At 43.1% G+C, this 15,367-nt stretch overlaps 1 protein-coding gene across 1 annotated transcript in view; it reads left to right on the forward strand.

Annotated features, from left to right (window-relative positions):
• ehbp1 (EH domain binding protein 1) overlaps nucleotides 1–15,367 on the forward strand; it is a gene marked incomplete at its 3' end in the record, with an annotated part of 170,572 nt that overhangs the window by 117,948 nt on the left and 37,257 nt on the right. Inside the window, 5 exon segments of the mRNA XM_034209946.1 lie at nucleotides 1,294–1,554; nucleotides 4,297–4,451; nucleotides 10,485–10,623; nucleotides 11,662–11,762; nucleotides 13,936–14,059. Of these exon segments, the coding sequence (XP_034065837.1) occupies nucleotides 1,294–1,554; nucleotides 4,297–4,451; nucleotides 10,485–10,623; nucleotides 11,662–11,762; nucleotides 13,936–14,059 (780 nt within the window).

The following is a 15,367-nucleotide window of genomic DNA, read 5'->3' on the forward strand; positions in this document are numbered from 1 at the left end:
CCTATAGGTTTCCGGAGATGAGCGAAGAAATGAAAAACGTCTCAACCCTAAACATCAAGAAGGGAGATCAGCGACTTGTAGGTAAAACGACGAGGAGAGACAGTGAGGGAGAGGGAAAGGAGCTTTTATAAATTGCTCTAATTGTTGATCTCATTAAAAATGGAGTTCGGGGAAAGTACAGAAAAAAAGAGGAGGTGAGGAGAAGAGAGAAATGCTGTTGGCTGTGATACACAAGGCCTGCCGAGCAGAACGGCTAATCCTAGCCCCCACACTCTCTCTCTCTCGCTCTCCCTCTCTCTCTCTCTCGCTCTCGCTCTCCCTCTCCCCTCAACACCATTCACGCTCCTGTAATGCAGCTCGGGCTGCCCCCTCCAAGTGTCTGCCCGCAAAGAAACTTTCCAAACTCCATCACCATGGCGTACCATTAATTAGGCCTCAGCCAGCCACGCAGGAGCAGCGCTTGCGAGCACGCTTCACATCGCAGCTAGCAAATTAGAAAAAGCAGGAAATGCTGTTATTTTGCTTCTCCGTCCTCCTCTCTTTGTTCTCGGCCTCTCCACCCACCTAGTAAACAGCAGAGGAGGGAGCCTGCAATGTCAGCCGCTGTTTACTGATTGTTTTCTTTTAATCCATGGTGGGTTATCCATGCAGCTCAGGACTCCATTTGAGTTTCTCCTAAATGTCTTTTTCTTCTTTTGTTCCTAATGTGGGGACACTGTTGTTTCCGTTGAGCCTCTCCGGAGACTTAATGGAATATGTTGCTTTCATGTTTTGGATGGTTTTGTTTCCCCCTGCCTCTTTTATCTGGAACAAAAAAGGCAGGCAACAGATCTTTGAATGAGGGGAATTAAACCGAGGTCTCGCTTTTACTTTGTGTGTCAGATATTTGTGCGCTGATGCATAGGAACCTATTGACAGACAGAGGCCAATCAATCAAAGTCCCTCCTTGTCTCTCAGGTGCAGTCCGATGCCTTAGATTTATTTACCAAGTTGCGCAATTGAATGCAACAATCCAGCAAAGACGTGCATTCGGTGATGATGTATTTGCAAATAAACCAAGAGTCATTATCACATCAAGTGTACTGGAATGCTCAAGGGGAGAACACATTATTTATTTGAGAGTATCATTTAGTTGTACTACATAGGGTCACTTAACATACATGTACTTTTCCAACAGATTACTGTTAACACAAACTAACAAATACTTTTTTCTGCACTTTTACCCCTTCTCTCTTTCCTTCCTTGTCTCCATAACCCACCACCCTTTAATTTCCCTTCCCCCCGCACCCACAGATGTTTTGGATGGAGTGGGAAGTCCTTTTGAGGATGATGATGGTGGGGAAGGTGAAAGGGGTGAGGAAGAGGGCAGGGTGGAGGAAGAGCAGCTCGATCTTAGTGGTGGTGGTGATGATGGTGATGATGATACTTTTGCTGCCACATCTGCTTCTGCGCTGGTTACTAACCCGCTACCTCTGGAGGAGAATCTTCCAGCCACCTCCAGCACCCCCCTTCATCTGGAGCTTACTAACCCCGACTATGAGCTAACTTCTCTGGGTAAAATTCACTGGCTGTGGCTGTGTGGTGCTGCATGGTTCACTGTCTTGTCTTTTTCTAACTAACTCCTTTAACTGTCTGGACTTTCTTTTGTGTGTTTTCTACATGGGTCATTTCTCTCAGACACACAACGGCGAATCAGGGACATTGTGGGTAAAACAATTTATAAAGGATCCTGGGTAGGGGGCAATATTCTGAGATATACCATCTTCATTTCCATGGTTAAATGCTTTCATTTACAGGCAAAACAAGGGGTACAATTCATAAGAAAAAAACTCCTACATTTATGGGAAAGATCTTAAATATAATTGAGATTATAAAGTCTTTAATTTGCAGCAAAAAAACTCACGAAAGTATAAAGTCGAAAAACTACTCAGTGTCAAATAGCCACATCACTTTACTTTGCTAATCATACTTTTAATATCAGAAGTATCACCCCCATGTACTAGCTCCATATTTATTTTTTACATTACATTGCATTTAGCTGACGCTTTGATCCAAAGCGACTTACAATAAGTGCATTCGACCAAGAAGATACAAACTAGAAGAAAACAGAATCATAGAAGTACATCAGGTTACATGGAGCCAAAACATTTCAAGTGCTACTCAACTGGCTTTAGATAAGCCAGTCCTTTATTAGTATATTAGTGCTTTGTTGTATGTATTGCTCGAAGTGGAGTCGAAAGACGCAGTTTTCAGTCTGCGCCGGAAGGTGTGTAAGCTTTTTGCTGTCCTAATGTCAATGGGGAGCTCATTCCACAACTTGGGTCCTCCTCGCAGCGAGGGTGCAGCGAGCCGTTTGGCTGATGCAGAGCGTAGTGCACGTGCTGGAGTGTACAGTTTAACCATGTCCTGGATGTAGGAAGGGCCAGGTCCATTCGCAGCATGGTACGAAAGTACCAGTGTCTTGAAGTGGATTCTAGCAATTACTGGAAACCAGTGAAGGGAGCGGAGGAGCGGCGTGGTGTGGGAAAATGTTTTACCTACAATGTCCCTTATAAAAAGTTACACAGATCTTTTGGTGTGTCTTTCTGACAACCCACTCTATCTCGTCACAGTAAACACGCCTTATGAATTTAACGCTAGAGTAACTAAAACCTAGTCTTGTTCAAAAAGACTGCCCTCTAAGCTTTACTCACTGACTTGTGACGTGTGACAGTCACACTTTTTTTTTTATAGTATCTTCCTAAAGTGCATGCTGTCTATCTTAATGTTCATCACTATGTGTTATCTCTATTCACTTGCCCCCTCTAACCCCTGCATCCTATTGGCTACATACACATGGAAGCTTCACTCGGGCGAAACTAGTTTACAGGGAGCCTTTGTTAAGTGCAGCCATATTGTTGTTGGTGATTTTTTGCTTTCATGAGAAACTTCTTTAAGTAGTAATTAATAAATTGAAAAGTACTCCCCTGACAAAAATAAATCATATCTTCAGGAAAGCATTTGCTCAAATCTTCAGAGGTAAACTAATTAGTTTGTTTTTTTATTATTACATTTTCTTTCTCAATTTCCTGCTGATGTGAGATTGGTGAGAGCACAGTGAGGGACCAGAAGAAGCCAACATGAAAACAGAAAAATGCTTTCTGCCGCTTTGAAGCTCAGTATCTCTGCGCTTTTTTCGCCATGTGTGTGTTTTCTCTTTTTTCTTCTTTGTTGGTATGTTTTTATGTAGTCTTGAAAGAAATGGATGTTGTTGTTAAAACGAAAGTAGCTGACACTGCACTTCATCCTTCACATTTGTCATCACTTTCCTGCATCCCAGGTCATTCACCCCACTTCCTGTGTGTGTGTGTGTGTGTGTGTGTGTGTGTGTGTGTGTGTGTGTGTGTGTGTGTGTGTGTGTGTGTGTGTGTGTGTGTGTGTGGTGTGTGTGTGTGTGTGTGTGTGGTGTTGTGTGTGTGTGTGTGTGTGTGTGTGTGTGTGTGTGTGTGTGTGTGTGTGTGTGTGTGTGTGTGTGTGTGTGTGTGACAGAGGGAGATGACACATGAAACGGTTGCTCTCCTGTTCTTTCATCTCCCTCAGTGCAGTGGTTTGGTCTGGCATTGGTTTCCATTCCCTGGAACATGAAGCTGTACGCAGCTACGGGAAGGCAGAGAGAGAACCTGAGGGAGGAAGTAATAATAGAAATAATAGAGCAATAATATGAAGGGAGGTTGGAGTTAAAGGAAGTGAGGAGGTTAGGATGGAGTTAAAGGAAGTGAGGAGGTTAGGTCTGACGGTTAAATGAGGGGAGGGAGTTAGGTAGAGATTTGAAAATTGCTATAAAAGGACAAGAAGATTATTTAGAATGAATGTAAAGATATGTTTGCTCCTGAGAAAGAGAATAAGGACAACCATTTCCACTAATGTGATGATACAAATATTTTTTTTAAAGCACTTAAAAATAATGAGAAATCACAATCACATACTGTAGTATCTGAAAAGTCAATATTTTTGTTTTGTTTTGTTTTACTTGTAGAAGTTTGTCATTATAATTAATTAAAAAAATTCAAGTTTTCATATTTTTTTATTTCTTTATGGAACAATAAACACTTGACATGCATGAGTGTGTTCATGAATCCAAACGTAATAATCTTCTCTATTGCTGTTCTACATTTCATACCATTTGTATTCACTGTATATGTTTTTTTTTTTTTACTTCTAACATCTGAACTTTTTATATATTATAATGTTTGATTGTACTTTTGATATTTACATAAAGTACACTGTTTATACTTATTTATATATTTGTATCTCCAGGCTCAAACAGTAAGCATATGGACCTGAAGCTGAAGAAGCTGGTGGAGGTCAGCCCCAGAAGAGTCACCTCCCCTTCATCCCCGTCCTCCACATCTTCCTCATCTTCACCCACTGCCTCCTCCTCCTCCACGGTCAGCCCTGCAGAAGGACTGGAGGTAAAATACACACACACACACACCCCTACAACACACACACTCACACACACTCACCCCTACAACACACACTCACCCAAACAACACACACACTCACCCCTACAACACACACACTCACCCCTACAACACACACACTCACCCCTACAACACACACACTCACACCCCTACAACACACACACTCACCCCTACAACACACACACTCACCCAAACAACACACACTGAGTATCTCTACGTGCTTTATTTCTCTCCACAACTCTTTCTTCTTTTATCAGGGTTCATACAAGGTCTTGGAAGTTTAGAAAATGCTTAATTTAGAGCTGGTTTTCAAGGTATGCTAGAATTCAAATACACTACTTGAAAAACAGAATTAAATCTAAAACTAGAAAACCTGATAAAACATGGAAAGTAAAAAAACAGTAGATAACTATTCATCTTGATCATATACTACAATAAAAGGTGAAATGAACAGGTGGTAACATCAAAGTGATTCATATATTTATTTATTAATACTGTTGGTAGGAAATAATTGAGACACTGGAGGTTTTTGGTTAAGTTACTTTACATTTTTATTTTTAATTCCACTTAATTGACATAAAAAACCCTATTTTGTCTCACTCTTTATCTCTCAGTCGCTCTCTCTGTCTCAATTGCTTTCCCTCCACACCATCAAAGGGTCAGTCCAATCAATCAGGTCCGATTATTGACCCGGTTGTCAGCCAGCGGACCCCTTTGTACACATCAGTCAGTCGGACCACTTCATGTTAGACCATCGCTTATCCCTCTCGTGTCCATATGAGTCTGTCTAAATCCACAGAGAAACACACACTGTCATCATAATGCTCTACATAACATGTTCCGGTCCCTTCTATTGACTATGACCTTTTCACACAGCCGCTGTGTGTCAGGAGGTGGAGAAGAGGTGCTGCTGCATGTGTGTATCTTCTGATGTGAATATTGAGTCAACAACAAGTAGTCGGCCGGTCTTAACATCTGTTTAATTGATTTTGAATGTCAAGTGGAATAAGGTGAGAGTGTGTGGCTGTCAGTACAAGGTAAACCCTCTGTGCTTATGGCGACACAGGGTGTCTTTGATCATCGATTCATATAAACACCCTCTTGGGTTCAAAGCCCGAAAGGCTTAGTGCTTTATGGCCAAAGGAGTGTGTGTGTGCACGAGTTACCGCTTGACCCTCACAGAAGTAGAATCGCCATTTGGTGACACCTATCTGAAACACTGTACCCAAAAGTGTGTTCAGTGTAGGGATGCATACCGGTATCCGGTATTACCAAAATACCGGTTACTGGTGGCTACGGTATACCGTACCGAAATCAGATCCGGTTTCGATACTTTAAAAAAAATATATATTTCTTTTTTTTTTTAATATATATATATTTTTTAATTTAATTTTAAAAGTGAGTCCGTGGCCCGTGATGGCGGGTGTTATTTTTTCTTCATATTTTATGTATTTTTCATTGTTTGTTCAATACTAGAAAGGTAAAAGTCCCACGAATGAACTGTGATGGGATTTGTTTTCTCTCACCAGTGAAGGTACATGTTGATTTTAAAGATGAGATTTGTTTGTTTGTGCAATGCCGAGATCTCATGACCTTTATTCTATTATTTATTTGTTCTCTAGTCGAATCTCAGGTTTAACATTAATTATAACGGTCTGTTTGCATTGACAAGATGTGCTATTCACGCGGCACACCTGATGGCGGGTGTTATAAAAGATATTCCATAATCGGTTTTCTTCATATTTTGTATGTATCTGTCATTGTTTGTTCAGAACTAAAAGGTCCAAGAAGTCCCACAATTGAATTTAATATTCATTTGACATGTTAACTATATCGTAAAGCGCTTCATGGGAGTAATTGTGGGATGATACATTTTCAAAGTATCACGATATGTATCGGTTGAGTATCGGTATCGTTCAGTGGTATCGGTATCGTAAAAAAGTCAACGATATGCATCCCTAGTTCAGTGCCGCGTCCTGTAATATTTGTAATTATTTACTGCAGTGTATGATTTGATAATTTTTAATTCGATCCAAGTAGGATTATAAGTAATGTACTACTTCTCTAATGTATCTCCATTTTGGCACAAATTGTACACAATATAAAAGGGAAGCTGCACTAGGTGAATGTACTCAAAAATACAAAAACAAATCAGTTCTGTGCTTATCCTTTTTTACAGTCAATGTGTGCAGAATATATAGGTTTGTGTGTGTGCAGTTGCTTGACTTTTTCTGTCCTTTAAAATCAACCATCAAGGATAAACTGTCCTGTCCCGAGAGGATTGGACATCCCAAAAGTCCTTCAGGCAGGGGAACGACCTGCAGGAACAACACACACACACCCACACACACACTCATTAGTGATTGTGTGTATGCGCAGCCTCGGTAGCGCACGATAAGGACATGCGACGCTCAGCAGACTGCAACGTTAGTCATGCTGCCCCCCACATGCACGTTCACTCACTCACACTCACACACACACACACACACACACACACACACACACACACACACCCCAAAAGCACTGAATCACCACTGCCACCACGATGATAGCAGCGATAAGAGATACAGGCAGGGAGAGAAAGGGATGGAGGGAGGGGGACACCCCAATATCTGGCTTTCCCAGAGAGACGGACAGAGGGGTAAAAGTGTGTGTGTGTGTGTGTGTGTGTGTGTGTGTGTGTGTGTGTGTGTGTGTGTGTGTGTGTGTGTGTGTGTGTGTGTGTGTGTGTGTGTGTGTGTGTGTGTGTGTGTGTGTGTGTGTGTGTGTGTGTGTGTGTGTGTGTGTGTGTGTGTGTGTGTGTGTGTGTGTGTGTGTGTGTGTGTGTGTGTGTGTGTGGTGTGTGTGTGTGTGTGTGTGTGTGTGTGTGTGTGTGTGTGTGTGGGTGGGTGTGTGGGTGGGTGGGTGGGTGTGTGTGTGTGTGGTTCCCAACAGTTAAACAATAAGTAATAATTGGGTATTCGTCCTCCGGGTCCTAATCAGTCTCTCCGGGGATTTGCTCTCCTGCTAAATCAACAGTTCCCTGTAGATATTGCAGGGGCTTGCAGTTTTTCACCGGTCAACAAACTGAAATGCATTAAAAACACAAATCCTTCTCCTGGATATATGACAAGGACAGCCACATTAATCCAATAAATCCTTTGACATCCAATTATCAGTGTGTGTTACACTGTTTCTGCAAACAAACATGTGAAATATTCATAAAATGGATGGACTTCATCCAGGCAACTTATCGCACTGTCAGTATACTTTGTTCAGTGGCTGATATGGAACTGAAACTCTGAACCCTCAGTGTTGTCTGCTTTACCCATTTGACTTATAATGCATATACTTTGTGTTCCTTAAATAAAAGTTCTCATGTAAATAATTGTATCTAATACATTGCCTAACCACACAAATCATTGATTGCTTAAGCACTATGAAAAGAGGATGACCTTTGTGGTTTTCTGAATAACAGATTTAGTCCATCTTATTGTATATAATGATGGGACGTAAGCCGAGTACCCAATTCAATCAAAGGAAGTGCACTTGTCTGTATTTAAAGTGTTCTTTCATTAAAAAAAGACTGGCCTTCTTCCAAATAACTGAATATATCTGAAATTAGTTGGTGTTCAATGATTTATTTAGTCCTGAACAACACATTTTGTCCGGCAGTGGCTCAGTCAGTACGGGCTTGGACTGTGAGCTGTAGGGTCGCCGGTTCAAGTCCCCGACCAGACCTAAAATATGGACTGTGGGCTGCTACTTAGAGAGGTCCCAGTTCACCTCCTGGGCCCTGCCGTGGTGCCTTTGAGCAAGGCACCGGACCTCCCCCTCACTCCCATTGCTCTCCGGGTGCTGTACAATAGCTGCCCACTGCTCCTAGTACTAGACTCCTGGTACTAGGATGGGTTAATGTAGAGAACACATGTCACTGTGTGTGCTGTGTGCTCTGCATGTGTGACCGTTAAAGAGGGTTTCATCCCTCCCAATTTATTTATTTTGTGTCACTATTAATTGGAAAATGGAGAGATCCAAATGAGTTTTTATTCAGGAATCAGAAGCTGGGATTCCTTCTGCTGCCATTAACGTTCACATGCACACACACACACACACACACACACACACACACACACACACACACACACACGGTTACCCCTCTGTCCGTCTCTCTGGGAAAGCCAGATATTGGGGTGTCCCCCTCCCTCCCTCCCTCCCTCCCTCCCTCCCTCCCTCCCTCCCTTTCACTCCCAGCCTTATGTTTTAAATGGTTAATTGGCCATTTTCTATACATGGGACTTCATTAACAGATGTGCCCCTCTCCTATTCGACTTGACATCAGCTTTTAAGTGGCTGGTAGAAGCTGACAGACTAATAGACGAAACACAGTGAGAACAGACTAATTGCTGACATTGTTTGAAAGTCAATAATCTGAAGCTAAACTAACAACTCTTGTCTTCAGCGAGTTCCCCTCCCTCTCTGTCTCTATTAGCTCTCCTCGCTCCGCACGCCCTGCCTGACTATCTCCCTCCGTCTCAAGCAGTGGAACATGTTTGCCCTAATTGTCGACTTTATTACACGTTTCGCCGTCTTATTAGCGTTGCCACGACGTCAATCTTAGCCCGAGTCGGTTTCTTTTCCACTCGGCTTGGCATATTTGGAAGCCTGGTAATAAAGCATTTCTGCACGGCGTTTTTGATAGTGGGAGAAGCGAGCGTGTAGCTTTTTAACACATGTTCACTTTGAAAACAATAGCGTTTTTTGGAATTTTGCATAATCTGAATATATTTTCTGGCTCAGGGTTTTGTTGAAAGTCAAGTTAATTGCCTGCTTTTTGTCTCTCTCATGAGTGAGGGAGTAAATGAGTGTGTGTGCGTTGGGAGAGAGGTGTTCAAGCAAACCACAATGAAGCTAACATATCAACTTCTACCAGATTTATCTCATGGCAGTAAGTGTGTTTGCACTCACGTGTTAACATGTGCACTAATGGGGTGTGTGTGTTTTTGGTCACAGTAATCACAGAGGCGCTGTGAAACCCTGAACCGGCTGCCTAATAGAAGCCTGAGAGCAGATCTAAGTGGCTGGTATAGGCTGACAGAATAATAGACGAGATGTGGAGAGGCAGCAGACTAATGGCTGATTAGTCAATAATTGGAAGTTAACAAACTCCTTCCATTTGTGTGTGGGAAATTACTGTTCATTTTCTTCTTATCCTTTTAGAACAGCCATAGTTTGGAGTTTAACTGTATTTCTGCACCTATTTGACATTGCGCATTTGGAAAAAAATACATCACTGGCTGTACATGTTCACAGGGGGTCCGCGGGGTCTTAAAAAGTATTAAACGGCATTTTCAAGGTATTACATTTTGTAGCTTGTTTTCAATAAGTATATAAATTGTCCAGAGAGGTTGTATTCTACCGTCTGCCTGAATGTAATCATGGCGTAGGTGTGTAGTGTGATTCTGTAGTTTATTGATGGCATCCCGTTGGGTTTGACGTCATCTGAACAGGACATCGTGCGCTCACTGCTTGATAGCACGGGAAAGTCCGTTTACGCCGGTTGTTAAACAACATCGTTATGGGGAAATGCAAGTTTGTGTCCAAATGGTTGGAAGATAAGGAGGAAGGACAATCAATACTGTATATAGTCAATGTGAGGTGAAGTGTGTCGCCAAGGTAACCGGTTAAAACTCGAAGTGGCGATGAGGTCTTAAAATGTATGGAAAGGGTCTTAAAAGGTCTGACATTTGACTTCAGGATTCCTGCATATACCCTGATGTAGAAAAAAATACATCACTGGCTGTACATGTTCACTATTGCCTCTATTTTATTGCAGTGAGATTTAGTTATGGCACCATTTGTGATTATGTTAACTTTTTGCAGAATATCCCAACCCTCTTATGTGTTTCAAGGTCTTAGAGAAACACCTTCAATACTATACTTCAGTATTATTACATCTGTTAAACATACTTTTGTATTTCTGTGAAATAAAGCAACAACGGTAATCAATGCTTGACCACATTTCCTCTCTGTGTTGGACAGAATAACGCGGAGGAGTTGCGAGCAGAGCGTCTGCGCAGAGCGACGGAGAGGCTGCGCAGCCCGGTCGTCTTCAACAAGGATTCTGCCGTCAGGAAAACTCAGTTGAAGTCCTTCAGCCAGTACGTGGAGAGCAGACCAGGTGAGAGACAATGCAACACAAACACACACACACACACACACACACACACACACACACACACACACACACACACACGCACACAATACATTGTTTACACAGGGAGCTGTGCACACAGCAGCACATACATCTAATTCACACCTGACAGCTGGCTGTGCAGAAGCTCAATGATGATTCATTGTTTAGTGTTTGAAACCGGCTTTGTGTGAAACAGGACTTATTTGACTTTCCTTTGAGCTGGCACTAAAGATGATGACGTCGTGTTTTAAGGAGATATCAGGCTTTTGAAAAGTAGTAATAAAAGTAATAGCATTAATGTAAACTTTTAATAAGCCATGATAATTCCTAGTTCATTATTGGTCTAGAATAGACTCTGGCCTCTTCGGCTCCACTACCCACCTGGAAATCTAAGCATGTAAACAACATTTATATGTTATTATTGTTGGGGAATCATTTGCCCTGCATGTCCTCCTTCGCCCTCTGACGCAGCTGACCAACCTTGATCAGCCGTTATCTCCCATAGCTGCCCTAGCATATTGTTGCCAGTTTATGACCGGGCAACTCTCGGTCAGAGATGGTTATTGTTGTGGGACACCTGGAACACATCCTTCTCGGGGTGTAGATGACCCCGAGCCATAAGCACAACAAACGTGATTCAGTGTCCTCAGCTGTTTAGTATATCTATTGAAGAATGTTGATTATTACACTCTGAACTAGTTAAAACCTGGAGCTACAGGAGGGGTCTTCAGAATTGATTGTGGCATCTCAACCGTGTGGTCAGACCGTGGCCGTGACATGTCTTGAATGTCTTGAATTCTCCGGCCAAAGCTCCAAATAAACCCTCAGTGTTTGGCGTCAAAGCTCCAGCTCTCCATCGTGTCTCTCTCTGAGTCCTGACTCCCAATTGCTTCAGAAGGTTCCCCCACAATTATAGATCAATAAAACAGCAAAAATCAATCCTCCTCATTTCTTATGTAAATCTCACTGTGAATGTCTGTACTCTCTTTATGTTTCCCCTTTTCACACGTGTTCAACCATCAGAGGTGAAGAGACAGAAGTCTATCCCTGAGGATCTGAGGAAGGCTGAGGAGGACCGAGGTTCACCGACGGACCTCGATATTCGCCGGCCATTTGAAGAGGAGGTTTGTCATTATCCTAAATCACACTTCTGCTGCAAATGGTTTAAAATGCATAGTCCAAAAGTGGTCATGGTTATGATATATTCACTATGAAGCTTTTGTGGTTAGCTTGGCAAATAGGGGAGTTATTTGTAAGGTTGTTTCCCTAAGTTGTGCCTTTTTCATTTCCTCTTAGGCAGCTTTCTTTCTGTCTCTCCTGTCTTGAATTATATAACACACACACACACACACACTTTACTCTACTGTCCTCCCTTCCCAGAGATACCCAAGTATTGATCTAACAGACAGACTGCCATTTTAATTATAACAATGCCAGATATCAGCTGGCATTTAGAGGTGTGTGTGTGTGTGTGTGCCAATAAGTTGTGTGCCTACGTTTCCTTCAAGTGCTCAAACACACACACACACACACACACACACACACCAACACACACACACACACACTCCTCTCAGCCTCTGTTTGAACTTGTGTGTACAAAGACTGTGTCTATAAAAGTGCTATTATTTCAATGAGTGTGTATTTGAGTGTGTGTGTGTGTGTGTGTGTGTGTGTGTGTGCGTGCCACAGGAGACCACGGGGTGAATCTCTTTTTGCAAACAGCCCTCTGCTACCCTCGACCCTCCACCCCAGTCCCCCACACACACACACACACACCCTCCTCCTCCCTGTGCCTGGGCCCCAGGGTTAATGGGTGTTCAACCTTTCCATTATCCCGATCAGCCAAGAATTACCTGCTGAATGATGTTTGCATTAATATAATATATATGGTAATTTCCCTGCTCTTAATTACGGCTGGGCCGAGCGCGGCAAGGGGAGTGGGCTGATCATGTGTAAAATTGATTTGCCAAGGAAAAATATGGTGATAGAGCGAGAGCAGGCAGGGAAGAGGAGGAGGGAATCAACACACACATGCACACATCACACGTGCACAGAGCCACACACACACACTGGGTAGAGCACAGCAAAAAGTGCTGGCCTGGGTGGAATATTAAAAAAAAAACGTTCTCTCTCTCCTGCTCACTAGTTCTCCTTCCCATTAAGAAAAACGAAGTGCATCAGCAATAAAATGGAGATATTTTTTTCCGGATGCATCCTCAGTAGTGAATTTGAATAAATATTTTCCTCACTCGGAGGAGTTTCTCTGGAGAATAGCAAGGAGACAGGAGACAGAGGTGAAGAGGGGTCAGAAATGGAGTGTGTATTAAGTGCCTATGGTTATAGAGTGATGGGTGTGTGTTCGTGTGTGTATCGTTATGGAGTGGCTGGTGTGTGTCGGAAGTATCTGAAATGGCAGAGTGTGAGTAAAAATAGCTTAGTTTAGTTTTAAGGTACTGTGGAGACATTTAAACTGTTGTCAGTTAAGACTAGACAGCAACAATAATTATTAAAGACGACTTGTTGCATGATTTATGCAACATTTTCGCAGTTTAGCCAAACTGATTTCAGACATGTTTTCCCCTCTATCTGGCTCTCTCCATCTTAATAGTCAGAGCAGGAAACTATTTAAAAACACGAGGGTTGCATTTATTTTGAATTTATCTCAACTACATTTAATCCAAGTGCACAGCGATACTAAGGAATTGCCAAACCAGGGATGACCACTATTGGGAAGTTAGCGTTTAAGAATATAAGTCCACAGCTCAATGAGATAAAACCATAATGTTGAGTCACCATTAATATAGTAGTAGAGTTTTTGATTGATTTAGGATTTGATGTCAACTGTATAATCTATAACTAAGCAATATACTCAGTACATTCTCAGTGACTTCAGTGTGTCTTCATTAACAGTAAAGTATTTTGCTATAGTAGTTTTGAAGAAAGGAATTACAAAATACCAAACACACTCGGATGAAACAAGAGCAGCAACAGTTAGCTGGTTTGTTTTATCTCCTAGTGTGAAAGTAAACTCTCTCCTGGCGTCATGTATTTTTGTTCTATGTATTGATGATTTGTGGACACACATCTGTTCTTACATTCTCCTTTGTATATCTCTTCATGTATTTATTTCTATCCCTGCATTACCTTTTTGCTCCATCCCTTCTCTGTATTCCTCCCTCATCTGTCTCATCCCTCCATCTTTTTTATACTGTGTCTGTTTAATGCTATATCGCACTACTCTTCCTTTTCTCTCATAACCATTCTCTCTCCCCCCCTCTCTCTCTCTCTGGTTGACAGAAGGCGTTCAAAGACACCAGTCAGTATGTGGTTGGGGAGCTGTCTGCGCTGGAGAGCGAGCAGAGGCACATCGACGCCCGAGCAGCTCGCGTGGAGAAGAGGCTGCGCTATCTCATGGACACAGGTACCCCAAGCCCAATTACACTGGAAAAACTGTTTTGGCAAATTGAGCGTACGCACACACACACACACACACACACACTCACTCTGGGAGTTTGTGAGTGTTTGTGTGTGTGAGGGAGAATCTTTGAAGCCCTCCCCTTTCGGTTGAATGTTGCACGACAGAGCGCTGGGTGGATATGAAAGGAGGGAGGAGGAGGAGGAGGTGGAGAAGGGTGTGTGTGGGGAGGGAGAGTAGGAGTGTGTCTCGGGGATGGGAGAAGAAGGGAGACCTCTCTGGGCTGGGGTGATAAGGGAGCCCTTCATGGGGGAAACGATAACTGGGTGCGATAGCGGAGCCCCAGCCGAAGTCTCCGCTGCAGCCGCTTGCCAGCCGCGGCCCAGCCAGCCAGAGCACTATTGAACAGCGCGCTCAGCCATGCACGGCTACACACACACACACACACACACACACACACACACACACACACACACACACACACACACACACACACACACACACACACACACACACACACACACACACACACACACCCTCCTTCCCCTAGTACATATCTGGCCTTCATTGATATGCTGTATAAGGAAAGACGGGGGTGAGTTAAAGGGAGAGGCAAAGAAATGTAAAAACACGAGGCAACACAACACGAGCACTGACACAGTTCACAAATCCACGACACACAAATGCTTACACACATATAAAGTGCAATCTGGTTTGGCGTACAGAGCGAGATTTGGAAGGTTTTTATTTAAGATTTGGCCGGGGGTAAAGCCTTGTTAAGACATCAGACAGTGTGTCGAGCCAAAAGAGGGGCCTTGGCTCCGTTAAATCCCTAACTGAAATTGGAGAATAGCATCCCATTTGTGATACTAAACCATCCCATTCCTCGCCCAAGAATGGCGGGGAGAACGAGAAGACATGCTTCCAGGAAGTGTAACATTTCACAAGCGTTCTGAGACCGTAGCTACAGTATGTCTTGTAGTAATTTAGGAGCAGCTCTCATGCTTTTTTCTGATGTATCAGTGCCCACCTCAGTGGATTTAGCCCCCAAAATCCTAAAGAAGCAACACAGGGGAGGAGAGGAGGTGGGGTGGTGAGATTTGCGCTCACCTACCCCATCCCATTTGTGTCCTGATATCAAGACTACCTCTTTTCCGTTTGTTGTGTTCGCTTTCCTGCTTTTCGCATCCCTCCCTGCCTCCGTGCCCTCTTCCCTGTCAGAGCGCACGCCATTGTGTCAATCTGAAGGGCTGTTTTTTCCCTTCTTCTTCTCCACCCACTGATAAACCAGCCGCTAGCCAGCAAGACGCCAGG

Source organism: Gymnodraco acuticeps, unplaced genomic scaffold (assembly GCF_902827175.1).
Source record: "Gymnodraco acuticeps unplaced genomic scaffold, fGymAcu1.1, whole genome shotgun sequence".
NCBI classification, from domain to species: domain Eukaryota; kingdom Metazoa; phylum Chordata; class Actinopteri; order Perciformes; family Bathydraconidae; genus Gymnodraco; species Gymnodraco acuticeps.